Here is a 26,075-nt window from a genome sequence, read left to right on the forward strand (position 1 = left end):
GCTGCTCCTAGACAAGGTGAACATGCACGAGGTAAGCTACAATGAAGTTTAAGCATAAAACATTGTGCTTCCAATATTTGCAGAATTTTAAAGAAGACAGAGAAACTTTGGATCAAACACAAACCAACAATGGCATTTTGGACACAAAAAACCAGAGCAGAGATATACAGGTGCTTTCAAAATATTTTATTTTCTTTATAAAAAATGTATTTAAAAAATTTTTAGTAGTTCGAAGTGGCAGACAGTCCCTCCAAAAAGCAGTAGGCATCAAATTTATCCGTAAGTTATTTAAACATCATGAGATTATGACCTCAAATGCCACAAGATTAGACTAAGAAATACATCAGCGTCAATATAAATCAGATAATACTTCCTTATGAATTTCAACTTCATGTGTTAGTGATGAGACAGTCGCTGACTTTTCCATGAAGCCATAAATCCCATTGCTGCTTTGATATTAACAACTGTATTTTTTTAATTTAACCATTTAACGATATGATATTGAAAGCAGTTCCAAAACTGGGGGGAAAAATAAACTGTTTACAGCCTTTTGTTTTCTGAAGATAGGGTATAGAAGAAGGTGAATGTGATCAGCTGAAGACATACTTAGAGGGGTCACACATGAAAAGAACAGGGATTCATTTCTTTGATGCGTGAGTGTTTAGGGTGCTGCATTTTTACAAGCACCCTAGAACAAGCTGCACTTCAAATCAAATTTTTACAAGAACAAGCTGCACTTCAAATCAATAAGCACATGAATCAGTTTGCACAACTGCAATAGCTACACACTAACAGTACAGCTTCACAAGGAGCAAGCTAAAACTGCTTCCTCCCAGTGTTCTTCTAGCTGTACAACACGCTCTTGAAGCTGATTGAGCTCAAGGGCACACAACTTCATTTAACCACTTAGAACAGAGTCAAACAAACCAGATGCCTAAAGACAAAGCCTAAAATATCCTCCAACAAGCTGAAATGTTTATTGCATATCTAGTGTGCTTCAGTAGAGAAGCTGTTAGCAGCCAAAGGGCTCAACTGGCACTTGAGCAGTCACAATATATTTACTTGCATCCTTTCGTCCTGACCTAGGTTCATACTGTTGCATTCATGCAAAATTCTCACACACTGCAAACATTCTGCTATGAATTGCCAAAGAAACACTCCTGAACTATGACCAAAGAGACACAAAGTCACTTGTCATTGAGTGTACCATGGAAAATATGTGTCAACATGGATTAATCTTGCTCCAGAGACAAACTGAGCCTACTTGCACAGTCTGCATCTTTCTAGTTTGTAAAAATCAAATTAACTCCAAATATAAAGTGTATATATCTTATTCTTTCGGCAACTGGATGATGAAGGTGGGCCTCCCACAACCAATACTACCCTGAGCCTTGCAATTCTAAGAATTTTAGAATTAAAAAGTTAAATTCTGCATGGAACAGGGACAATAGGGAGAAAGGTTTTCTATGTGAATCATCTGAATGAAAAGAAGATACAGACAAAGATATTAATTGTGAGGTTCATCAGCAACAGAAAAGCACCAACACTACAGCTCAAGAAAAAGCATTCAGGGAATCTCATGAATTTGCAGGCTACTGCAAAAGGAGCAACAGTTTTTCTGAGCTACTTGTTTCCAAGATTCAATGTCATCATTATATACAAAAAGTAGTACATACTCAAACATTGTGTTAGCATTGCCCTGAAGGGTTATTACCTTAGAAGATCAATTTCCTACCATTGGAGACTTATTGCCCATGTGGCAATATGCCACATGGGGATTGCAGACCCCATCTAATCCCCTGAAGTATTGAGGACTGTTATTGTCTCTAACTCTTTTCATCCTGAAAGAATTTCTTCTCCAATGAGAAACACAAAACACAATACAGTCAGTGTTCACTAAACAATTTGGATTGGCATGTTTTTCTCCATTTTCAGAGGAAATTACTCAAGTCTTGGAACCCAAAACACAATGACACTACCAAGCATGATTTGAAGTCAGCAACCCATTGCCACACATTATTAAGGTGAACAAAATTAGATGTATACAAGAACTCTCTGTCCTTACTAAATGGAGCCACTTTTTGCAAAAAATGAATTTAAGAGGGTTTTCATTAGTTTGCTGTAGCTCAGTTTTGCCTTGGGAATTAACATAGCAAACACCTATGGCTTTATTATTTTATTTTAGGTTGTAAGTTTTAGTTTCTTCTAAAGAAGAGCAGAATATAAATTTATTTTTCAACTAGAAACAAAAAAAGACACTGCAAGAGACAACAGCTGATCTTCCAAGACTAGGGATTCTATACCTTTACTAACTGTACAGATGAGAAAATGTTGGAAGTGGCAGATTTTTAAACTGCTGCTGTACCTCAATGTGACAAGCTGCACATATCAAAATTCCCTCATCTATACAGCATTTTAAAAAGTACACAAGACCTAATCTTGAAAGGTTATGCATCCTTACCCTCAACCATCCTTCAAACCCTGAAAGGAAGATGTCCTCCAGAAAATTGTCCACTAGCAATTCTACTCTGAACTAAACCTGGGATCATTTTTTTCCTACTCAGAACAGAAATTTGTTTTCTTAGTGATGTAGATTCCCTATGTCAAGAAACAGAAATCACATATCTAATGCTTAGATTCTGAAATAACATATACATGTAAGCTATTATACAAAGCTTACAGACGTGGAAGTAACTTTTCTTTTTAGAAGTGTAAGACAGCACTCCAATATGGTCCCGAGACCCACTTGGTAAGAGAGCATTCCAAGTGAGTAGTTCCAATAACTCACAAGTATACTAGATTTCTTGTGCCTTGAAGACTGTTTGACAATTAATACAGATGTCCTGTTGGGCTTCAGTTAAATGAAGGGTGACAACTGATTCAATCTCACACTACTGCAATTTGGTACTAATTCCCCACCTCAAATTACCACTGGCATTTTCTCAATGAATGTAGTTAGAATGTATCATTACAGTTTTGTTTTTTTTTAAATGGTACACATAGGGGTATTTTGATTCTACTAGCTGGTATCGCTTGGAACAATACAATGGATGATATTGTAAGAGATCAAGCACCATGAAACACAATCAGATTTAACATGAGTTTCTTTACAGTTTAGCCTGATAAATAAATCTTCAAAATTTTTACATCATCTACTGGACGATCTTGTGCATTGGTTTCCACCATGCCCACTCTGTTGACTATCCCAATTCCTTGGCAAACACGACCAAAGATAGTGTGCTTCCCATCAAGCCACTGGGTTGGTGCTAACGTGATAAAGAATTGACTGCCATTTGTATCCGGACCTGCATTTGCCATAGCAAGGATTCCTGCACCTTAAGAAGAAAGAAGGTGTTACCAACTTTAGACTCCCAAGCTAAAATTGAACAAATTTTCAAATGATCACATCTTGTTAGATTGTTTCTTAATGTTAAACCAGCCATGAAAAGTTATCAGTTCGCTCAAGAACAGTGAAACTCATATACAGAGGCTGCAGGACTGGTCACAGACCCCAGGCAGCTTCATACTCACATCAGTTACCCCCTCACACACACCCAAATAGTTGTGTCCCTAAACCCATTTGTATGAGATACTCACCCAGAAGTTCCAGGGGAAAAAATCTGAAGTACAGGTGGAGCCTATTTATCCGCGTTAGTTCCGTTCCGTGACTTGGCGCAATTAACAAAAAATGTGTTGTGCTAAATTCCATAGAGTTATGCAAATACACTGCAGCCTGACACTTCTGAATGGAAGGAAACTAAAGCAGCTGTTTTCAATCCCCTCCCCTTCACACCATACTCAGCCCTCCCTGTTGCCAGCTGCCCGGCTTCTTTCACAGTTGGGATGCTGATCTTTTAAGAGTCCAGCCCTATGCGTTTCTACTCAGAAGTAAGCCCCATTGTAGTCAATGGGCTTACTCCCAGGAAAGCATGGAGAGGATTGTAGACTATATCTCATGCTTTGCTTGGTGGGAAGGCTTGCTTGTGTTGGTGATAGCCTGCACCATTGGGGGGGGGGGGTTGCTTGTGTCTGTGATTGCCTGCACCATCTCAATGGGGGGAGGGGAATTTGGCAAACCCTCCCTGGGTTTTTTTTAAAGTAATCCCCTCTGTTGCTACCATATCTGCCCCTATGTGAGTGAGAGAAAGAGCTCCACCTTGCTGCACATGTTCTGGCTACAAAGATTTTCAGCCCCCCCCCTTCCCCTCTTCAGCCTCTTTGCTGACTCAGGGGCTCCAGGAGTGTTACTGTTCCTTTGCAAGGGGACCCTCTTCCAGGGCCCCAGGGCTATTTCCCTGCCTGGGCGAGGCAGAGCCTTTTTGCAATGTTTTGGGGTGCCTGGAAATGGAGAGACACGCCGGTGATGGGCAAAGGAGGCAAAGGTGTGTGTGACTTTCGGTCCCCCACCACATTGAGATAAATTCGCAGATAAAAAAATCCGTGGATAAATAGGCTGCACCTGTACAGGGACATGGCATATAAACTTTATTACAGAAGTGGTATGGGAAAAGAATACAGACTAGATTCTGTGTGGTGATGGCAAGAACTACCCCTCATAATTACTTGGAAAAAACAAGTTTAAAAAGACAGATTTGTTATCTGCAAAAAGGAAGTCAAACAAAAGGAGAAGGCATTTAGCAAATATTAAAGTTTAGTTTTATTTCCATATTTGCCAATAGCCATGATAGAAACTCAAAATTTAGTACACAGAAATAATTTTTATGGTTTCTGTAATTAATCTACCAGTACCCTTTACTCCAGGTCATAAGGAAAGTGATAAAGAATAAGAGCCCAATTCTGTGGTCCACCGCATGGCTCCATGCGGATCACATGGCGCCGCATGTGATCCGCATGGAGGGAGAGAGGCGGATCCGCAGAGCTGTGATCCACAGGATCCAGCGTGCTCATGGAGGGCTGCGCGCCCCACACGAGTGCCTTTACTTTAGCGCCGACCTTTTGGTCGGCGCTAAAGAGAGTAGCCCCATTGCTGCTTCCCTTACTCGGGGAAAGGGGACGAATGTCCCCTTCTCCCAAGGAGCCTCCCGCGGTTGCTGCAAGATTTGGCAGGAGCCCTCCATGGAGCCGCTGAGCCTAGGCACTACGGGCAGCTCAGGATTGGGCTGCAAGACTGCTAATGTTATATTTCTCCCCATGTACCCACAGCCACGTTTGGGACACTGTGTATAGTTCTGGTTGCTATACTTCAGGAAGGATATTGTAGAGTTGGAAAAAGTGCAAAAAAGAGGGTAAACAAAATGAATAGAAAGCTAGACCACTTTCCTTATGAGGCAAGGCCATGGTATTTGGGGCTTTTCAGCTTGGAAAGAAAAGGCAATTAAGGAGGGACATTGAGGGCCCAATCCTATCCAACTTTCTAGCATTGATGCAGCTGCAATGCTGTTCCAAAGTAAGGAAACAAACATTCCCTTACCCTGAGGAGGCCTCTGTGACACCTCCCCCCCTTAACAGAATGCAGCACACACCACACTGGCATCAGTGCTGGAATGTTGGATAGGATTGGCTTGTGAATCTTATAAAATTATGCATGGTGTAGAGAAAAGATTTTTTCTCTCTCTCACAACACTACAATCGGGGTCATCCAATGAAAGTGATTGGCAGGAGATTTAAGACAAGATAAAAGCAGGTACATCTTCACACAGTGCATAATTAATTTGTAGTATTTCTTACCAGAAAATGTGGTGACGGCTGGCCACTAACGTGGGTGCCTTTAAAAAGGGATTGGACAAAGTCTTGGAGACCAAGTCAATCAACAGCTACTAGTCATGATGGTTACATGCTACCTCTGGGTTCAGCAGCATGCCTATGAGTATCAGTTGCAGGGGAGCAATGGAGGGAGAGGGATGCCTTTCTCTCAAACTCATGGGCTTCCCAGAGGCAGTTGTGGGGTAGGTGTGGAAAATAGGATACTGAACTAGATGGGTCTTTGGACTGATCCAGCAGGATTTTTCTTATGTCCCAACTTAAGATGTGTGTGGATGCAGAGGATGTGTATGGATGCAGAGGCATCTACTTTTAAGTCACAATACGCTTCACTTGAAGCATTCAAAGTCCTGAAAAAAATACCACCAACCTGTAAATTTCAATTCTGGATGGAGCTCATCTTCAAACTGTTTGCCATAGATGGATGCGCCTCCTCTTCCTGCCACATGACAAGACCAAATAAGCCAATTTGCAAAGCCATAAGTGAGACAGAGTTATATTCACTAACCTTTCTGCAGTACTAGACTATCTAGACTTGTTCATGAAATATTTTTATTCTACTGTAACAGAGGAAGCGCTCACTATCATTAAAGGGAGAGGAAGAGAAAAGGAAGGTAACCATCTGAAAAGTCACAAATCTTTAAATTATCTTACAGCAGATGGTAACTTGGTTTCAGTAGCTGCAACAAATGCTTTCTATCTTCTACTCACACAGGAAGGAAAGTACATACCTCAAAAGAGCTATGTATGGTATGTTTTGATTTTGCTAGCTCTGCTTTCTGCTTTATATTCCCTTTGCTACGATGCTGCACTGCAATCCTATGTATGTCTACTCAGAAGTCTCATTGAATTAATGGGACTTACTCTCAGCTAAGGGCATACAGGTTATAGTCTTGGTTTCCATCAACACAGTATCCAACCACCTGCTCTGAATATGTTCTTACCAGTTCCTGTTGGATCACCTCCTTGGATCATGAAGTCTTTGATTATCCTATGAAATTTTGTACCATTGTAATAACCTCGTCTGGACAGTTCAGCAAAATTCTTACAAGTCTTAGGTGCATGCTTCCAATATAGCTCCACAACAATAACACCCATACTGCAAAACATAGAGAAGGGAGAACCCCAAACACATTTGTTACATCACATTGACTTCTTAGAAAGCGGTGCCAAAATGAAAACGCACAACAGCACATATCCAACAATATGGCACATTCATGTTACAAAGCCTATATATTGTTAATATATAGCCCTCTTTATTAATATTTCGGCATGGACTGAAGACCTTTTTAAGGACTGGACACCTTTAAAAGGGGATTGGACAAGTTTCTGGAGGAAAAATCCATTACGGGGTACAAGCCATGATGTGTATGCGCAACCTCCTGATTTTAGAAATGGGCTATGTCAGAATGCCAATGCAAGGGAGGGCACCAGGATGAGGTCTCTTGTTATCTGGTGTGCTCCCTGGGGTATTTGGTGGGCCGCTGTGAGATACAGGAAGCTGGACTAGATGGGCCTATGGCCTGATCCAGTGGGGCTGTTCTTATGTTCAAAAAGCTTTTAATTGCTGACAGGTTGGCTGGCTTTCCTTCTCTTTTATATTAGAATCCACGGGGCTTGTTTTAGATTTTTTAATTATGTGCACCTGTTTTAATTATTGTTTTTAATTGCTATTTTTGTATTTTTAATTGTTGTAAGCCGCCTTGTGTGCCCATGGGGCAAAAAGGCAGGATATAAATTAATAAAATAATAATAATAATATTATATCTCAAAATCTAGAAGTTCTTTTTTATTAGAGGTGCTGTATAGTCTTCAGTTTTACAAAGGAAGTTTTGTTTCTTGGTTTATCAATCTGAAAAATGGAACACACAACAGCAACCAGAAACATAAGGCTGAAACATACTATCATACCAGAAACATACTATCTTTTTTCAAGTCTAACTCCTGTACAGAGAGAAGCTAAACCAGGGATGCCAAACTTGTTTCACACAGAGGGCTAAAGTTGGTATTCATGCTGCCTGCTGAGGGCCAGAAGTGACAGGATTAACCCATTTCTGCCCAGCCCACAGATGTACACATTTTATTCCTGTTGCATATATGAAATGTTGGGCAGAAATGGCTTATACAGAAAGTGACTTCATTTAGCAGAGGATGGCCAGAAAGAAGCACTTTGTTCTCAAACAGAAACTCATTCACTGCAAATGACAGAAAAGAAAATGTGCAAATCTTGATCATATTTTCAAGATAAGAGACAGACCAATTATAATGGGGGCAGAATAAATTGTTTCTGGAGGCCACATTTGGCCCATGGGCCTTATGTTTGACACCCTTGATTCTTGAGAAAATGAGACCATATTAGCCTAATCCACAGACCAGGAGTAGAAAAAGGCTTTAAGAAGTAGGCTACCTCAGAATACTAGGTGCAAGGGAGGGCACCAGGATGTAAGTCTCTTGTGTGCTCCCTGAAGCATTTGGTGGGCCACTGTGAGATATAAGAAGCTGGACTAGATGGGCCTTTGGCTGGATGCAGCCAGGCTCTTAGGAGCAAATGACCTGTCAGTTTAACTGCTCTCACCAACCCTGAAATCTGTTTGCCAGTTAATTAAAACTTCCTGGGTAGCTTAGCCTTTCACCAATTAGATACTGCAAGAACCAGGGACATGTGGTGGGTGGGGAGGCAGGTAAGGCAGAGCATTCCCACTGGAGTCCTTCGAAAAGCACTGCTGTAGTGTGAGGCGCCCAAGCGCCCACAACCCATGCGCAGAGCTTGGCCTCCTCACACCACATGGTGGTGCTTTTTGAAGGATTCTGGTGGGGAGGCAGTGCCTCACCTACCTCCCCACCCAGCGCACGGCCCTGGCAAGAACAACACCGTATGGAGCTCATCGACAGCCCAAGCCTACGCATGTCTATTCAGAAGAAAGTCTCATTCTAATCAATGGAGCTTACTCCCAGGAAAGTGTGCATAGGATTGCAGCCTGAGCCCCAAAGGGTAGAGCTGCCAGCTCCCCCCCATTGCGAACAAGGGATCTCCTGAGCAGGAAACTTGTGCGTGTTGGACTTCTGGGTGCAAGACACATAGGCAGTGCCAGGAGGAAAGGAGGGCAGCCTGAAGGCAGCCAGATCCGCCTCCCCGCTTGAAGGACCCCCCAGACTGACACAGGTGGGCTGCTTGACTCTTGACAGGGCCTGCAAACATCCCTCTCTCACTACTCCCCCGCCACTTACGTGGTCTCCATGGAAACAGTGGGCGGCTGCCAAGTGTCGGGAGGCACCGCAGCCATGCTTCACCACGCCTGGGGGAACGGCTCTGCAAGTGCACATTTCCGGTACGGCTGTCCCTCTTGTCCTCGCGCGCGGGCATTCCCCAGGAAGGGGGCGTGGCCGACAGGATCCCACCAGCCAATCGCTGCCTAGGGATGTAACAGTGCTATTGTGACGTAGAAGGGGGGAAAATTTGAATCTGCCTGTGTCCCCCTCCCCGCCTATTCCCCCGCCGCTTGTCGCAAGAGCTTTGTGGTGAGAGCGTGCGGAGCATGCAGTGCCGGTGGTGGGCGTGGGGTGCATGTTCGTGTCGCATGGCGGTCAGTCTGGGCTGAGGACGCATGGGCTTGCAAGCCGCACTGCCCCGGGGCTGGCGGGTCGCTGGAGCCGCGGAGCAGCAGAACCAGGGACAGCCACTCAGCGTCAGGACAGACGAAAGACCATATTTCTTTATCCAGTGTCCTTAGTCTGTGGAACTCCTTGCCACAGGACTTGGCATCTGGCCTAGATGCCTTTAAGAGGGAATTGGACAGGTTTCTGGAGGAAAAGTTCATCACAGGTTACAAGCCATGATGGGTATGCCCAACCTCCTGGTTTGAGGCTACCTCAGAATGTCAGATGCATCAGGATACAGGTCTCTTGTTGTCTTGTGGGCCCCCTGAGGCATCTGGTGGGCCACTGTCATATACAGGAAGCTGAACTAGATGGGCCTTTGGCCTGAGCCAGCGGGACTCATACGTTGGTCTGAGCGGAGCCAGTAAATGAGGACTGGCACTGCAACCCTAACCCCACCATCCTGGGTTGGGGTTGTGTGTGACTGCACACCTCACACAGCAGGGGTGCTTTTTGAAGGCTCTGCTTCATCTGCTTCCTCACACAGCACATCCCTGTTTTGCAAATGAACAAGTTGCAGGGAGCTCTGCGGCTTCTCTACAAAAAGTCCCAAAGCGACATCATATTCACAATTCTTAAGGAAGCATTTCACTCTTGGACGAAAAGTTCTCAAAGTGGTTTTCACGGAGCAGGGAAGGACAAGGACCAAGAAAATGGATATCCTGTAGGGCTCACAAAAGAGTCCACAAGTTTTCAAGTTTTCCAAAACTCCTCTCTAGGCCAGGTGTTTAAAATTTAAAAGGTGTGGGGAGAAGATGCTCCTGCTGGAAAAGTCCCTGCTATGGTTTTAAAATGGAGCAGAGCAGGTGCTTTGCAGACAGAGGCTGCAATCCTATGCACACTTTCCTGGGAGTAAGCCCCATTGTCTAATGGGACTTACTTTGGGTAGACATGCATAGGATTGTGCCCTCATGCTGCAGTCCTATCCACACCTACCTGGGAGTAAGCCCCATTGACTATGATGGGATTTCTGAGTAGGCATGCGTAGGATTGGGCTCTTAATTACCATGACTTCCTGATGCAAATGAGTTTCAGGGTACAGCAAGACACATTGGGATAAATACCAAGCAACTGTTTGCCATTTGAACATAAAAAAGCCATTCCTTATTCAGATGGAGGTAAATGGAGGGAGGAACATTTCTAATGTTAGGGTAGAGCTGTTTCTCAAGGTTTGTTCTACTTCACATGGTCCACTTATTCCAAGTACCACTGACGATGACATCATCGCCAGTTACTTTGGGGTTGGGAGGCCAGATGCAATGCGACATACACCAGTAAGAGTCTCAAGGTGAATGGGAGGGCTTTTTTGAGCATGAAAAAGCATGCTCTGGAGCTCTGCCCATTGAACTAAGCCTCATATAGCTGTTTGTTGTGTTCCTGGTCTCACTACCATGCAGCAAGGGTCTAGCGAGTACCACCAGACACCACCTCAAGCGACAATGGTGGTACCTATACCACTGGTTGAAAAACACTGGCGTGAAGGGTTACTTCACTAAATGGCTATACAGTAATGTTTGCAGCCAGCACAATAGTAGTTACTGTGATGCAGAAATTAAAGGTTGAACTCTGAAGATTTAGTGAGGTTCTCAAATGTTTTAGCACTGGGACTCACTTTTTAGAATAACAATCTGTCAAGAACTGAAAGTGATGTCATGGGTAGAAGTGACATCATCAGGCAGGAAAATTTTTACCACCACCATATGACAAAAATCAAATCAATTCATTAAGTAAATTAAAAGTTTAGAAAATATTTAAAATAAAGAAGGACCCTCTTAACCCTCCCAAGCAGGTGCTGGTTTGTTTTTAAAAAAATTCCCCAAACATCCCAAAGGCCACAGTTCTATCCACACTTACCCAGCAGTGAGCTCCATTGACTATCATTTTTAAAAGCATATCCTGTATACATAGTAGCCTGTTAGAAGTACACACCTGTAACATTTCCCCAAATGCAGTCACATATCATGGTAGCATCAAGTCTAATATATTAAAAATAGAATGCATACAGAAATGAATGGGGAACCACCTGAAATTGGCATGCAAACCACATAGTAGTGTCTCAACCCACAATTTGAGAAACACTGGACTATGGCATTAAACTGCAATCCTATGCAAATGTGTCTGAGATTAAGAGCTATTGAATTATGCTGGACTTCTGAATAAACTGCATATGAGTAAACTGGAAGGGAGATTCCTTGAGATATGAACCCAACAAAAAGTAAACTGTGAAAGTATTCCAGCCTGAGAAACTGTTTTAAAGACCCATGGAAATTCTTCTTCACTGTACATGGTGCTTTAGAGAATTTATAGGCAAAAGCAGATGAACCCAGCTACCAAATATTTGCAATCTAAACATCACCATTGGAAAAATGGGGGATGGGGAAAGGCCAGAATGGCAAGGGAGGTATGGGGGACACACAAATAAACCCTGACCAATATACTTCTGCAGCCCTACTAACCAAAACTACTAATTCAGACTTGCAGTATGGACTACCATACTGCAAAAGGGAGGGTTTCAGATCCCACCTTCCTCTATGTTCGAGTCCAGTAATCAGAGGTAAGTTATCCCTAAATGGGGAGGTGCCATTTTTCCACAACCACTGATGGACTTATACCTTGATCTCTGTTTTGAAAGTTATCTGGTGATGCCCATCAACGTATGTTGGGGTCATAGATTCCGTAATGTGTTGTGTGAAATACTTTCTTTTGTCTGTCTTGAAGCTACTACCAAGCTTTTGTATGAAGAGCATATGATCCTGCTTTATGCAGAATTAGACCATAGTCCATCTTGCTAATTATTGCCTCTCCAGAGTTATGGCCCTTCCCATTTCAGGTGCTTAGTTCTAGCCTCTCTCTGTTCTCGTCATAACCTTCATCATGGCTTCCCATTTTAGCCAACCTTTTTAAAAATAAAAACATCACTTAAGCCTTTTCTTATGAGAAGAACGTTCAGTCTGCCAATCATTTACAGACCCTTTTCTGTATCTTCTTCAGTTCTCCAACATCCTTTTTAAGATTGGGCCATCAAACTGTACTGTACCATACACTTTAAGACACCTGCTACCTTATTTTTGTAATAATTCCTATGTCTGCAAAGCCTGTGTCCCTTCACGTTTACACATTTACAATGTATTTAATGTAATGTACAATATATTTAACTTTTCTTTCAGTTATTCAATGGTTTCCAGTTATTCCTGGAAAACATGGAATTGCCTAATGAAGGTGAGCACCGGAAAATTAAGGACTCTGAGTGTGCTTTGGGAAGAACAAATGTGCTTTGTCTTTTCAATACAAAACTATTACACACAATTGAAAAACTTCCAGTCTACATAGTTGGCTCATTTATTTTGGTTTCTAACTAGGCTGAGAGCAATATATTGCTTAAAAATCATCAGTGCACCTTTCAGTGCACCAAGATGCTGCAAAAATTTTCAGAAGATTGGAGACACAGTTGCCATGCGATATGTACAGCCCAATCCTGAGCTGCCCAGGCTTGGCGGCACAGAGAAGGGCTGCCGCCGGAGCCTGCACCTCCCAGGCTACTGCAGGAGGCACCTCGGGAGAAGGGGACTTTCATCCCCTTTCCCCAAGTAAGGTAAGCAGCCCCGCAATAGTCGGCGGTAAGGTCGCAGCCCCAAAAGGTCGGCGGTAAGGTAAAGGCACTCACATAGGGCGCACAGCCCTACACGAATGCCTTGGATCCTACGGAACGGAGCTCTGCAGACCCACCTCCCATCCCTCCCCCAGGCATGCCTCCAACCCACCCCCTTCCCTGCGTCACACCTCCCCGCCATGCCTCCTCCCTGCCTTCTCCCCGCCCCCTGCCGGCCTCCCCCCCGCCCCGGAACACCTCCTCCCTGTCCCTGCCCCCGCTTGCTGTGCTGCTGCTCGGTGGTCCGGGAGACCGCCAAGCTGCGGAAGCTGGGTAGTGCTGGGCCAGCACCAGCAGGAGCCTGGCGGTGAGGCTGGCAAACGTGCCTTACGGCACATATGCAACAGTGCTCGGCAGCACGGAGCCATGCCGCCAAGCACAGGATTGGGCTCTTAGAGAGCAAGCTTAAAAGTAAATATTTAGAAGATCCTATTCCATCAGCATCCGTACACTGATGAGGATTGTATCATTCTCAATACCGCATAATGGCAGAATCAGGAATAGACAGGTGAGTTTAATTCATTGCTTCACTGCAAACTCCCTGTTGGTGGTATGTGACTTTACATATTGAATGCCCGTTGATCTTCTTAACGAAAGTTCTTAAGTCTTGGTGGTGTTGCTTTAAGCCAGGAATTAGATTTTACTAGGAGAAGTTTCACCTATATACAATAGGAATTATAGGTCTGTATTTATTTAGATCTGTTAACATGACAAGTTATGTTTGCAGCAGTCATGACGCAACTACACAGGCCTAGAAAACTGAGGGTCAGAAATGTTTTTCCCAAACTTTATGTTGGTTTGATAGAATTTGGGGTGCCGATTCCAAAAATGGCATCCGTTTTACCCTATCACGTCTAGTTTTGAAGATATAGTATAGCCTCATTAGTGAATGGTTCAAGCAGCTTCCTCATGAGGAAGTCTTGGTGTAAGCTTCCTCATGAGGAAGCTGCTTGAACCATTCACTAATGAGGCTATACTATATCTCCAAAACTAGATGTGATAGGGCAAAATGGATGCCATTTTTGGAATCAGCACCCCAAATATACCCAGGAATTGGTGTAACGTTTAAGGAAGCAAAATGTGTGTTGGCCTGTGCTATTAGAAGGGCCCATGCGTGAGGGATCTAGTCATTTCCTTAATAATGTTTTTCCTCCTCCAGATATAAAATTTATTACTGATGAGACATTGGATTTTGGTCTGAGTTCTCCTTCAGATGGGTAAGTTTAATGGATTTGATCCTTAAGAAGAGAAAACAATACTGTAGCTAAACCTGTAACTCGCAGTTGTGTGAACTCCATATGCATGATCTTTTGAAAGACTGTTCTGAAGTAAAACTTCAAAATAGCCGGTGCAGACTTCAGTAGCCCCATTACAGGGTCTGCACCCTTACCTGATGAGACTCCGGTGGCTGCCTGGTCTGCATAGGATGCAGCTCAGTCATTTTGGCGCTGCTGCTCCTCTGGGTGCTGGGCAGCTCAGATTGGGCTATCAGGCTGCGATCCTCTCCACACATATCTGGGAGTGAGCCCCATTGACTATACTGGGACTTACCTCTGAGGAGACAAGCATAGGATTGAGCTGTCAGTTATAACTGCGGTTCCTAAAGTCTCCCGGAGTTTGGGAGCCGCAGTAAGTTTTTGCAGAGGAGTGGAGAATGTAGTGACATGATTCCCAGGATTTCTTTTACTTACTGGATGCAGCAGCAGCCTCCTGGGGGCGCAGGGAGCCCTGCAGAAGCCTCCCCAGGGCTCCCCAAGCTGCAGAGAATGAAAAAATAATGATTGCAACTCCCGGTTTCACAACTGCAAACCAGAAGCGGGTTACGATCATTATTTTTTCATTCTCCACAGCTTGGGAAGCCCTACGGAGGCTTCCATGGGGCTCTCCGCACCCCTGGGAGGCTGCTGCTACATCCAGTAAGTACAGAAAGCCCCTTGCGTTCCTTGCAGCCGCGCGAACCTGGGGATTGCTTCACTGCATTCCCCCCTCCCCACAGCTTTAAGGGTCAAAGGCAGAGTTCCTCAAGCTTCTAATTTAACTAAGACTGGAAAGACCTGTGTTGACAAGCTTTATTCAGATTTTGAATTATATCCATGAGATAGAATAAAAACAAATGATCTTTTCTGGCTTACCCTCTTTTACATAGCTCCACATTGCCGTGGGCAAATAACTGTATTGTATCTTGCTTAATTCGTTCTCCACTGATGCTTAATTCTTGCTACAGACCAGAGGAGGAAGGCTCTCTTATTTGTGCCTTGGAGCCCAATGAAAGATGTGTGGCGCAAGCCATTGACATGAACGTTTTGCTGGGAGAGAGTGAGGGAAGGACCAGAGAACAGGCCTCTCCATGGAGACCCCTAAGTCCTGAGAAGCTGGAGGAAGTCATGAAGGAAGCGAATATGTTGGCTACCCAACTGGAGAGATGTAAGCTGCAGGAGAAGGAGAATACCACCTCTGAACTGAAATTTGAGAAGGTTCCAGAAGTAGCACCTTTATCAGCAGTCAGATACTTGCATGCCGAGAGGGCAAGCTCCAGAAGCCCTAGACGAGAGACATTCAATGTGAAGAACAGTCCTCTGAAAGCACTGCTCCCAACAGTGGGACCGGAAAGCTCCTCTACTCTAGATTCTCCCAAAACTCTCTCTCCCAAGCATGGAAGTCCTGCTCCCGCCAAGCGTGGAAGTCCTGCTTCCTGTGTCATGGACTCACCCAATCCAAAAAGAACCCCAAATAAATCTAACACCTGCAGTGCTGACAGTCAGCTGTCTAAGAAATCCAGGCCCAGCAACTCACCCAAGACCATGACAACAACAAAATCTCCCAGCAGTAAGAAGGTACAGGGGCAAGAGTAGAACCTTCATAAGTTATATAAAGCTGTATCAATCCACATTCTCTTATTGCTTTTTGCTTTTGAATTAGGTGAAGAGAATTTCTGCAGGGGAATTTTGAACCTTGACATTTCAGTTCTGGAGTGCACATTACAACAGTTAAATGAGGGTTGCTTCAAATGACACTGCCCAGGGGCTATTACCACATGGTGAGCTGTTTGTGTGCATTGGTTCATCACACAGAGTTTCATCATGCTTTCCCAAAATAAAACAAATAATACTTACAGCAGCCCTGTAAAAATCAGTCAACATTATTATACCTGCAAATTAAGTATATGTGTATATAGGTATATGCGCCTACCGTTCACATCCAACAACAAATACATAGTGGGGCAGAGAATACACAAATCTGCCCTCTCAACAGGTGCAGAGGATCTGTGGCTTGACAGCTTGTGGTTTATATGAATGTTCCTAGGGGTCAGGGCTACCTTAGCAACAACATTCCGCAATATACATGCTATGTGAATTAAGGCAATATGAAAGATACTGCTTTGGATGCTCCCACCATTGGTGATATAGTCTGTTCTCCACCAGGACCAAGGCTTTTAGGGTGGTGGTAGCAGTATTGTGACAATCCCTTCCAAGCTAAGTTCACCAGGCCCATTGCAGTGAAATTTGTAGATGATAAGATGAAAACTTCTATTCATTCTGTTTTCTAAGGGTCCAGTCCTATCCAACTTTCCAGCACTGATGCAGCCATGCCAATGGGGCTGTGCTGCATCCTTCAGTGACAGAAGTCGTGGAGGCCTCCTCAAGGTAAGGGAACATTTGTTCGCTTACTAAGGGGCTGCATTGCAGCTGTATCGGTACTAGAAAGTTGGTTAGGATTGGTCCTAAGTGTTTATTTCTATTGAGTCTGCATGGTGGTTGTTATTAGCTGTAGTTTTGTGACTTGATTGTTTGCATAAGATTTGTGGAGATATGTTTCAAATTGTCTGTAAGCTGCTTTGAGGACCATAGAGTGCAAGAACAGCTTGTGAATATGAATCTAAATTAAACTGAGTGGGATTCTCCTCTCCCTTTCCTACAGTGCTTCTGGCTGCTGAGTTGTCATTTCTAGAGATGAAATTTTAAGTTATGTGTTGTGAAAGCAAGTAACTCATTCTCAGTTCTTTTCAAAAGTTGCAGCTCTTTTTCTTCTGTCTTAAGTCTCTGATAACTAATAGGAAGGATAGACCTGCTATCGTCCCCCGTCCTGGTTCCATGCAAGATGTGGAGTCTCTGCTCAGTGTGAAGCCTCCTCTTTGGGAACCTTCAAGGAAGGTAGCAGGAGCTTCTCGCCAAACCTGTTCTGCTAAGGATCCACGGGTACTTCCAGTGGCCCAAGTCAAAACGGAAAAGGCAGGAGGAGCGGTAATGTCTTTATGCACTGAAGTACATTCCTGACTATGGGTAGTATAGAATAAGGTATGTCCTCATACCTGACTTCAACTTAGCACTGTTTCTCTAACATGAATGCAACCTGTGTATGTGTGTGTGTGTGAAAAACACCAAAGTAATGGTCATGCTTCTGAATCACCCTTGCATGTGCAATTTTTGCTGTTCACTCTCTTTTTCATATGCACACACTGCAATGGAGCATGGTATGCCCCTCCTTGTGCAGCAGTACTTGGTGTCAAATGACCATTCCAGAGTGGCTGCCATTTTGCAGTCTTCCTCCATGATGGGGGAACTTTCACAGAGTTCTGAAGCAGCGGTTGCTGTTGCAGCATCTGTGCAGCTTGCTCTCTTCTTATCTTGCTGCATTACTTGAGTCTTCAGGATTCTCCCAAGAGAAGTGCGGCATCATTAGCTCAAAGGAAAGGAAATCAGGGAGCAAGGCTGAGTCCACTGCAGACCATTCCTGTGAAGAAGTCCTCCTTTGCTCAGGAAAGGGTAGTGCCTCTCCAGAAGACTAGAGCAAGTAAGTGAATGTAGAGAGTGTGTTGTTGGATTTAGTCGTGTTGTAAACCCCCCCCCCCCCAAAAAAAAGACAAATCAGTGTACATCATGCAGTCACCAGGGCACAGAACTGGATGAAAGACTGTGAGACGTGCCTTACAAAGTCAAGCTAAATCCAGATAGTCCAGATGTTTCCTGTTGTTTATCAGGTATCTGGTTGTTAGAGATCGGAACACGGAGGCTTCATTTTTGATTATCATGGCTTATTAATATGGGGGCAGGAAACTTACTTGTAATCCATTTGCTTAATCCATTTTAGAACTCCAGCTACACAAACAGCTTTTACTGCAACTGCCACAATGAATTGTGTGAAGTGTTTTACATGAAGTAATAACCCCTTTGGATTCCCCCCCCTTTCTGAATGTACTATTAATCAATATCATTAAGGCTGCAATCATAACCACACTTTCCTGAGAGTAAGCCCCATTGAACAAAATAGGACTTACTTTTGAGTAGACCTGGTTGGGGTTGTGCCCTAAAATGTCTGTCACCACCCTCAAATCTAGTGTTTTGAGAAAGTAACCAGAAAAAATTGTCTCCACACTGAAAGTTTAGCAGCATTTATGCCCTGTACCTTTCTTTCCTATCTAAGAACCTCAACTCTTAGATGCCTCTTTTTGTAGGTAAGTTGCTTCCACCCCATGAACATCTTAATTGCCTGTCTTTTGTGCCTTCTCTGTCAGTATATCCTTTTGGTCACAGAATGACCAAAACTGTTCACAGCTCTTGAAATATGTGCATGCTATAGCCACATATAATAGCATCACTGTTGCTGCTCTTTTATTTTTCACGTGATTCCTAATACTACCCGTCAATACTTTTGAAGGACCCAGTTTCCTGCTTCCTGACTGCAAAGTTACCAGTCAGTCCAATTCAAACTGACACTGGAGCTGGCACAGTCCCCCTGCGCCGGCTCTCGAGTGTTGCAAATGTGCCATAAGGTACCTTTGTGTCAGTGTGGAGGTCTGTGCTGTCTTGGCCAGACTGGGCACTGACCGGAGCAGGTAGCGTTGTGCCAGGCAGAGCAAGGAGTGGGAGGTTGCCGGAAGGGGGTTCTGGGGGTGGGGAGGGAGCAGTTCTGGCTGGGGAAGGGCGTAACGAGGGGAGAGATCCGTGGTGGCAGCACACGCCACATTCTATACCCTCTCCTGCCCGGCCCAGCATTATACAGGGCTGCTCAGACTTGCACCAGCTAAATAACTAAAATAGATCTGAGTAGCCCCATAGGGCAGACAGATACCATATATATTGTATATATCTCTAAATTCTGCAAGCTGCTGTAATGTTTGTCGATAGAAGAATGGAGTAAATATGTCTACGAATAAATATAAGCTCACCCCTTCTGCATAGTTTGTTTACATTCTCGGAGGATTGTGGGCATCTGGTTGAGGGCTAAGACAAAACTTTCATTTATGGGTTCCTTGGTTTGCAATTATCCTGATGGTCTGCCATCAAGCTGATTTTCTTCTTTCTCTGCAGGCCAAGCTAAAACTATGGGGGGTGATGCCTCGCAATCACAATCCAGCTTCAAGCCTCATAGCAGCTCTTGCCAGATTCGAACCAGGAACATTGCCACGTCTGTGTTTGCAAGCCAACTTCCAGTAGCAAACTCCATTCCAAAAGCAACTAGTCGTATCACAACTTTAGGCAGGCCTGCAGTTCCAGGGAGGCCCAGCCAGCTGAAGCCACTGAGTTTAGGAATGCCTGGTGCCAAGGGATCCACTTTGCCAATCCCTGCTAGGAAGAAAGGTAAGAAGATGTGGGAAGGTCAGTAAGGATAGTTTGGGGAAAAAAATTTACTAGGAATATTGGACACCAGCTGCCACTCCAGGGTAAAATTTAGTTCCCCATTGTGGAATCAAATGCTGGTTCTCATTGATACATGCTTATTAACATTGTCATGTGTCAGAATACTGTTTTCTTCCTTTCTACTGCATTGCTGTTTGTTCCTTCTGATCTAGCTCTGAACTGTAGTTTAAAATGAATTATAATTTTAACTGTCTCTATCCATATCTTTATGACCACCCGTCATTACAAAGCACATTGTAGGGTAGTCCTGGACAGTAGAACTGTTCTACTACAGGATGTTAAAGGTCATTGCTGGTTTCTACATGCTGAACTGGGTCAGCATTCAAATATGCATATGTAGGGAGCAGGAGATAAAACCCTCTTCCTGACATACTAGTTTTCCATATTAGCAGTTTTGGATGTGTAGAAACATTCAAACTATTGGACCCTGCAATACTGAGAGGATTCTGAGAGGATTGAACCAAGTGTCTTTTCTTTAAAGATTCATTAGCTGTGAATCTTGGGCACCTGCTCTGGCCAAGGGCTGCAACCGGAAACATCAGTGGAATGGAGTAGGGAGCAAAGCAATTCTACATAAACAGGGCCTGTTTAATGGCTTGTTTTTGGATCAACATTCTGGAAACCTACTCTGTCTCCGCCTTCTATAGAGCCTTAGGGCACAATCCTAACCCACTTTCCAGCACTTACATAAGGGCACTGCAGCTCTGAGGTAAAGGAACAAACATTCCCTAACTTTGAGGAGGCCTCCATGTACATCACCCAATTGCAGGATGCTGCACACTTGGCTATGTCAGAATGCCAGATGCAAGGGAGGGCACTGGGATGCAGGTCTCTTGTTTATCTGGTGTGCTCCCTGGGGCATTTGGTGGGCTGCTGTGAGATACAAGAAGCTGGACTAGATGGGCCTATGGCCTGATCCAGCAGGGCTGTTCTTATGTTCACACGTGCCATTAACACAGCTATGCCAGTGCTGGAAAGTTGGTTAGGATTTGGGCCATAGTAACTTAACCTGGCCCTTCAACAGTTACTAGAGACTAAGGATAGATTGAGAGGTTCTTAAATAGTTGTGTATGAAATCACTGTGACTTTAAGATTGCAGTTCCGAGCACTTACTAGAGAGTAAATGGTTTAAAGTGAATGTTTGGCTACAACAATGCTTCAGTGCAGACAAATTCTTTCTGAACTTTCTAGGACTGTTCTTTAACCTGTGAGTCATGACCCCAATGGGGTCACAAAGCCTCATTTGTGGGTTGAAGCAACCTTTCAAAGCCTGTGCAAGAAAGGGCTTGGATTCAGTCCAATAATAGTACTGCCTTATCAAAACTAAGTTCTTGATATAATCCTGCACAGCCTCTTCTTGGCCCACAGCAACTAAGGCTGGCCCTGTTCAAGCTGCTACCTCACAGGTTGTTGTGGAGACACAAGAAGTAGGGGGTGGGCAGTGACTGGGGCAGGGGTGGGCGAATCAGTTCCCAGGAGGAGGGCAGGATCTGCGGTGAGTCCCCAGTCTAATTCTTTCTTTCTTTCTTTCTTTGCATGAAAAAGGTTAAAGACCTTTTGTTCTAGAGCATTTATTTTGCCTTGAAGCCTTTTCTCTTGCTTTTAGCACACTTGATACTTTGAGAATGTTGGAGATTATGTACCGGTGTTAAGCAGAACTGTGGTTAAGCAAATTGGTATCTAGGTGACCTACTATTTGTTACTGAGAACGTTACCTAATTTGACTGCATTTTCAGAAAAACTATGTAGGACATGAAATATAACCCCTCCAATCCAGGCTTTTGATAAACTGCTTTGTAGTTTCTGATGAAATCCTAAAGGGACTGTCATCTAAGCAAGTGGCTGACAAGCCAAAAAATATTTTGTACTAGAGAGAATAATTGCCAGGATCAAGAGCTTGGGAAGCAAGAAGGGTAAGGGAGCCAGGTTTTTTCAATGCACATATATTTAGTCTCTATGGCCGCTGATGGGCCTGTAGGGTGTGCTCAGGTAAAGCGCACAGAGGTGTACACGAATTAAGCAGGGGCTCAAATTAATCCAAGTTACAGATTCCCTAATGCTGATTTTTATTTAAGGCAGATGAACCTCTCCCCATGATCAACCTCAATTAAGTGTTGTGTCCTACTAGCAGGCTGATGAACAGGATGCAGTTCCTTAGTTGTACAGAACCTGGTTTGTTATGTTGGTTTACTAAGTATTGTTTGTACAAACCACTGTATCTGGGCAAAAGAGAAAATGTAAGATTGTGGCAGACTGTAAATGAAAGCTTCAGACAGCATGTGAGGAGAGGAATCTGCAAAGATTTACTGTAAGCAGGTTAAACCATTTAGCAAGACATCTGAACTGGGTCAGTGACTCTCTTACACGGCAATGAGGTAAGCTCTATTGGACTGAGTTGTCTCTGCTCAACTTCTAGTTAGGAGTCTCCTTGATTCTATTAGAGCAGAAGTTTTAGGCAAATAACAACATAAGCTGATTCTTTTCAGTCCACCTTTATGAAATAAGCAATGTTAATCTCTAAATTTACTTTTTATTTACTAAAGCTTCAGTGTTCCAACCAACCATCCCTTCTAGCACCTCCCGGAACAGCAGGCTGCAGCCACTCAAGATGACAACCTCTGACTCTTCAAGGTGGGGCTCTGTCTCACTGTGCTTTCTAGCAATAAAGGTGTACACAATGGGTGAAGATGGAAATTGGTAGCAAGACCCTTCTGAGTGCAGATTTTCTCTTAGTTGTGATTAGTCAACTATTTTCTTTGTCAGAATAGAAAGAGTGTGAGCCTCTCAGATCTGTCAGTCTGGCAAAGATACTGCACTCCAGGAGAAGATTGTGTTTCCCAATGGATAGCTGGCTGTGGGCTGGTATCATCCTGGGTCTAATCAGTTCAACTTTGTCCACCACTGGAAAGACATGTATTCGCAACTCTAACTATGCAGAATTGGTACTGAGCAGAGAATCCATCATCTTGAGAATATTTTTTTTTTTAAAGCAAGTTCCTAACCTTTATTACTGAAAAGATGGACCTAGTGAAATCTCAAAAACCAAAGGTGCTGGGGAAGAGAGCTGAATAAGATTTGCAGTGGCCAGGCCTTCAAACCTTGCATGAGTCCGTATCCAAGTATAGAGTATTTTGTAAAGTCTTGGACAAAGTACTTAAAAATTGTTAGTAATTTTTGAAGAGGAAATGATTGAGAAATAATTTAGAAGAAACTTATAGAAAAGAGGATCATGGTTATCAAGGCTTATGTCATTACTAAATATAATTCAGCAAAATACTATAAATCCATGAGAATTAAGCTGCACAATGTAGTTCTAGTGATTTTAATTGGCTTTAGTAATGTTGGTTTGCACCCATAAGCATTTAATCTTTTGCTGGACCCATCTACTGCCTCTCTATTTTCTCTACTGTTTATGACTGATTCCTCATTTGGCTGGCCTGACTAGATTTCCGAATGAAAAGTAACTCTTCTGTGTCTCTCCCACCTTGAAGTCAATTGTATTTTACATACCTGTCACATCTATTTAGAAAATAAATATGACCGAATGCAGGTATTTTGTTGTCTTATGTGCTGCCTGAGGCATTTGGTGGGCCACTGTGAGATACAGGAAGTTGAACTAGATGGGCCATTGGCCTGATCCAGAAAAGCTCTTCTTATGTTAAACAGTTTCTGCCCAACATTGTATATATGCAACAGGGACCAAATGTGTACACCTGTGGGCTGGGCAAAAATGGGTTAAAATAAAATCTGGTCCTTAGCCCCATGTGGCTAATGAGTGTGGTAGCCCTGTTTTACTAAGTGTTGAAAGGAGAACAAATAACAATATGGGTTGCACGGCATGTGGAGAATAAGGAGTTAAGTCAAAAGCATGACTTTGAGGACTAAGAGGCTTGTGATCCATTATGAGTCTTAAGATCAGCCATCTCTTAAGATACCATCTCTGCACAAAGTTTAAATGGCAAGAAATTTGACTCTTTGGAATTGGCTTGTGTTCTCTCACTCTAACATTTTGTATAAGAATTGTATTTAAAGCATAGAATTTCAAAAAGCACTTTTGTGTATTGGCTATTCTAAAGTTTAGGATAAAGTCGGGCTTGAAATGGAACTCTGTGAGCGCACCAAATCCAAGCTTTCATGAGCCTGCCCTAAAGGACTAATTGCTTTCTTTCTAGGTAACAATGCTGGTCATCACTAAAATCCTTGGGGTGGACCAGGAGCTCTTGAAAAACCCCGACTCCTTCCCTGTGAGGATGAAGCTGGCCTTACCTGGTAGCTTCCATCAGAGGAAACTCTCATTATTTCCTGATGCAGGACACTTTTCAAGGCTGTTCACTTGCCAGGCTTCTACTGAGAATCTCTTTCATCATGAAGGCATGAACATTCATGTTTTTTTGTTGTTATTGTTGTTTTCTTTTAGCCTTATGTCAAACAGATTTGGGCGGGGGTAGGGCTAGCCAACAAGCCATTGCCTGCTCCTGCCCTGTTACTACATATATTCCTGAGTGTCTGGTTTTATGGACCAAATTCCTGCTGCTGGCAGGGCACAAAGCTTGGCTTTAGATTCTCCAGTCAAAAGGCTTGTGGCCACGGTTAGTTATGTGCCCTCATCCTTGTGGTAACCAGTGTCATTCTCTTACAGCTTAAAACATTGTTAGAACAAAACAGCCTAATTGGGTATCAGCATGATAGCCCCTCTCTTATATTCCGATTCAGATAAGGCACACTAGCAAAGTTCACGGTGGTAGAAAGTCTTTGTATTATAACCACACAATGTATTGGACTTCCTACAATTAGGTTCATTAATGCAGTGAATTTCACGAGTTAGGTGTGAGGGGTTGATGGATACACACCTGTTGGGGGGATGTTTCTTCCTCTTTGTATAAGCTCTTTTAACCACCAGATGGCCCGATTCTTACCTTTAGGAGAAAAGACAGGCAGCTCGTATTGTAAATCATTTGTGATGATTGTAATCCTATTTTCCCTTCAATTATCATCTCCAAGAAGGTGCCCCTCGTTTCAAGCTTCATTTGATTCTGTGCTCTCAAGCTTGAAAATGGATGTATGATGCTACCTTCTACTGGATCAGTCACTGGTTCATCTAGGACTAGAGTTCCCAACCCGTGGTCCACAGACCACTGGTGGTCCGCAGTGCCCCGCCAGGTGGTCCGTGATGTCTCTGGTGAAAAAAGAAAAAAAAATGCGCTTCCAGGAAGAAAAAAAGCCTCTGCAGTGCAAGCAGCCACTCAGAGCATAGCCTCTCCATTTCCTGCTTCTTCCCTCCACCCCTCCTTATCTGTGAGTGCCCAGACAAGCAAAAAGGTGAAGCACAGGCGCCTTGTAAGGTGCACACGCGTTTGTGCAGCCTCGTGGCTCAGCTGCATGCAGAGGAGAGGTGCCCTGCCACCCACTGCCTCCAGCCTACTGCCTCCATTCCTTGACCCTGTGCCTTCAGGTGAGCCCTGGCAGCCTGGTTTCTCAGGACTCCAGCCAGCCTGGGAAGTCCCTTTGGTGGGGGGGGGGCCTGAGGGGGGAGGAATGGGAGTAATGAGGAGAAGGAGCAGGCTCCCAAAGGCATGGCTGGCTGGCAGGGGGGGTTCCCTGGGATTGGGTTTCTCTGGATGTGATTTCCCTGGGAGTGCAGACTCCAGCTGGCCAGGGAACACAGAGGAAGGGAGTTGGAGGCAGTGCAGCAGCAGGAGAGGGGAGAAACAATATGCTCAACCCCCATCCCCGGTACCCTCTCCCCAGTTGGCAGGATTGGGCCCCCTGGATGTGCTCTTCTAACGCCCAGGGGTGGAGCAAGGGATCCAGGCAACCAGGATTTTGCACCCCTTTTGGAGAGGGAAACAGGCAGCATCTCTGCTGTCTTACTGCAAGCTGCCCACCTGGGGAGAGGCAATTCCAGAAGTTGCAGAACAGGCACCATCATAGCCAAGTACAGCAGGTGTGACCCCTGACTTTTCCTCCTCAGAGAGCAGCAGCTGCTTTGTCCATGGGGAGTCCTCCCCCACCCCACACTTGGCCAGTTCCCCTATCTCCTCAGATTGCAATCCTATGCATGCTTACCTTGGAGTGAGCCCCATTGACTATAATGGGACTTACCTCTGAGGAGACATGTCTAGAATGGGGCTGTTAGTCACACTGTGGCTGTGATGGACCTCTCCAGAAATTTCTCCAATCCCCTTTTAAAGGCATCTAGACACCATAATCACATCTTGGGGCAAGGAGTTCCACAGACTAATGGCAGAGTAGGCAACTTGTTTTGTAGCTGCAGCCTACCTTGCTCACACTCTCTGAGCTCCAACCACAAGTAGTCCACAGCTAGAGCATGACAGCAATTAGAACAGGAAGTGAAAAGAGGCTTTTTTTCCCCCTAAAGACCCCTTGCAGTGCACACCAAAAGGACTTTT

General features: G+C 44.1%; 2 protein-coding genes across 2 annotated transcripts; one reads left to right on the forward strand and one right to left on the reverse strand.

Annotated features, from left to right (window-relative positions):
* Positions 1 to 722: 722 nt before the first annotated feature.
* PPIL1 (peptidylprolyl isomerase like 1) lies at positions 723 to 9,031 on the reverse strand. The gene is made up of 4 exons (XM_066623866.1): positions 8,950 to 9,031; positions 6,666 to 6,820; positions 6,092 to 6,160; positions 723 to 3,335 (listed from the first exon to the last, which is right to left on the reverse strand). The coding sequence occupies exons 1-4, from the start codon at positions 9,003 to 9,005 to the stop codon at positions 3,115 to 3,117; spliced, it is 501 nt and encodes a 166-aa protein (XP_066479963.1). The 5' UTR covers positions 9,006 to 9,031; the 3' UTR covers positions 723 to 3,114.
* A 3,547-nt stretch (positions 9,032 to 12,578) lies between these two features.
* On the forward strand, positions 12,579 to 20,876 carry PSRC1 (proline and serine rich coiled-coil 1). Its single transcript, XM_066624639.1, has 5 exons — positions 12,579 to 12,597; positions 14,187 to 14,244; positions 15,252 to 15,853; positions 19,336 to 19,605; positions 20,857 to 20,876. Exons 1-5 carry the CDS (start codon positions 12,579 to 12,581, stop codon positions 20,874 to 20,876), a joined length of 969 nt encoding a protein of 322 aa, XP_066480736.1.
* Positions 20,877 to 26,075: the final 5,199 nt, after the last annotated feature.

This window comes from Tiliqua scincoides, chromosome 4 (assembly GCF_035046505.1).
Source record: "Tiliqua scincoides isolate rTilSci1 chromosome 4, rTilSci1.hap2, whole genome shotgun sequence".
NCBI classification, from domain to species: Eukaryota; Metazoa; Chordata; class Lepidosauria; order Squamata; family Scincidae; genus Tiliqua; species Tiliqua scincoides.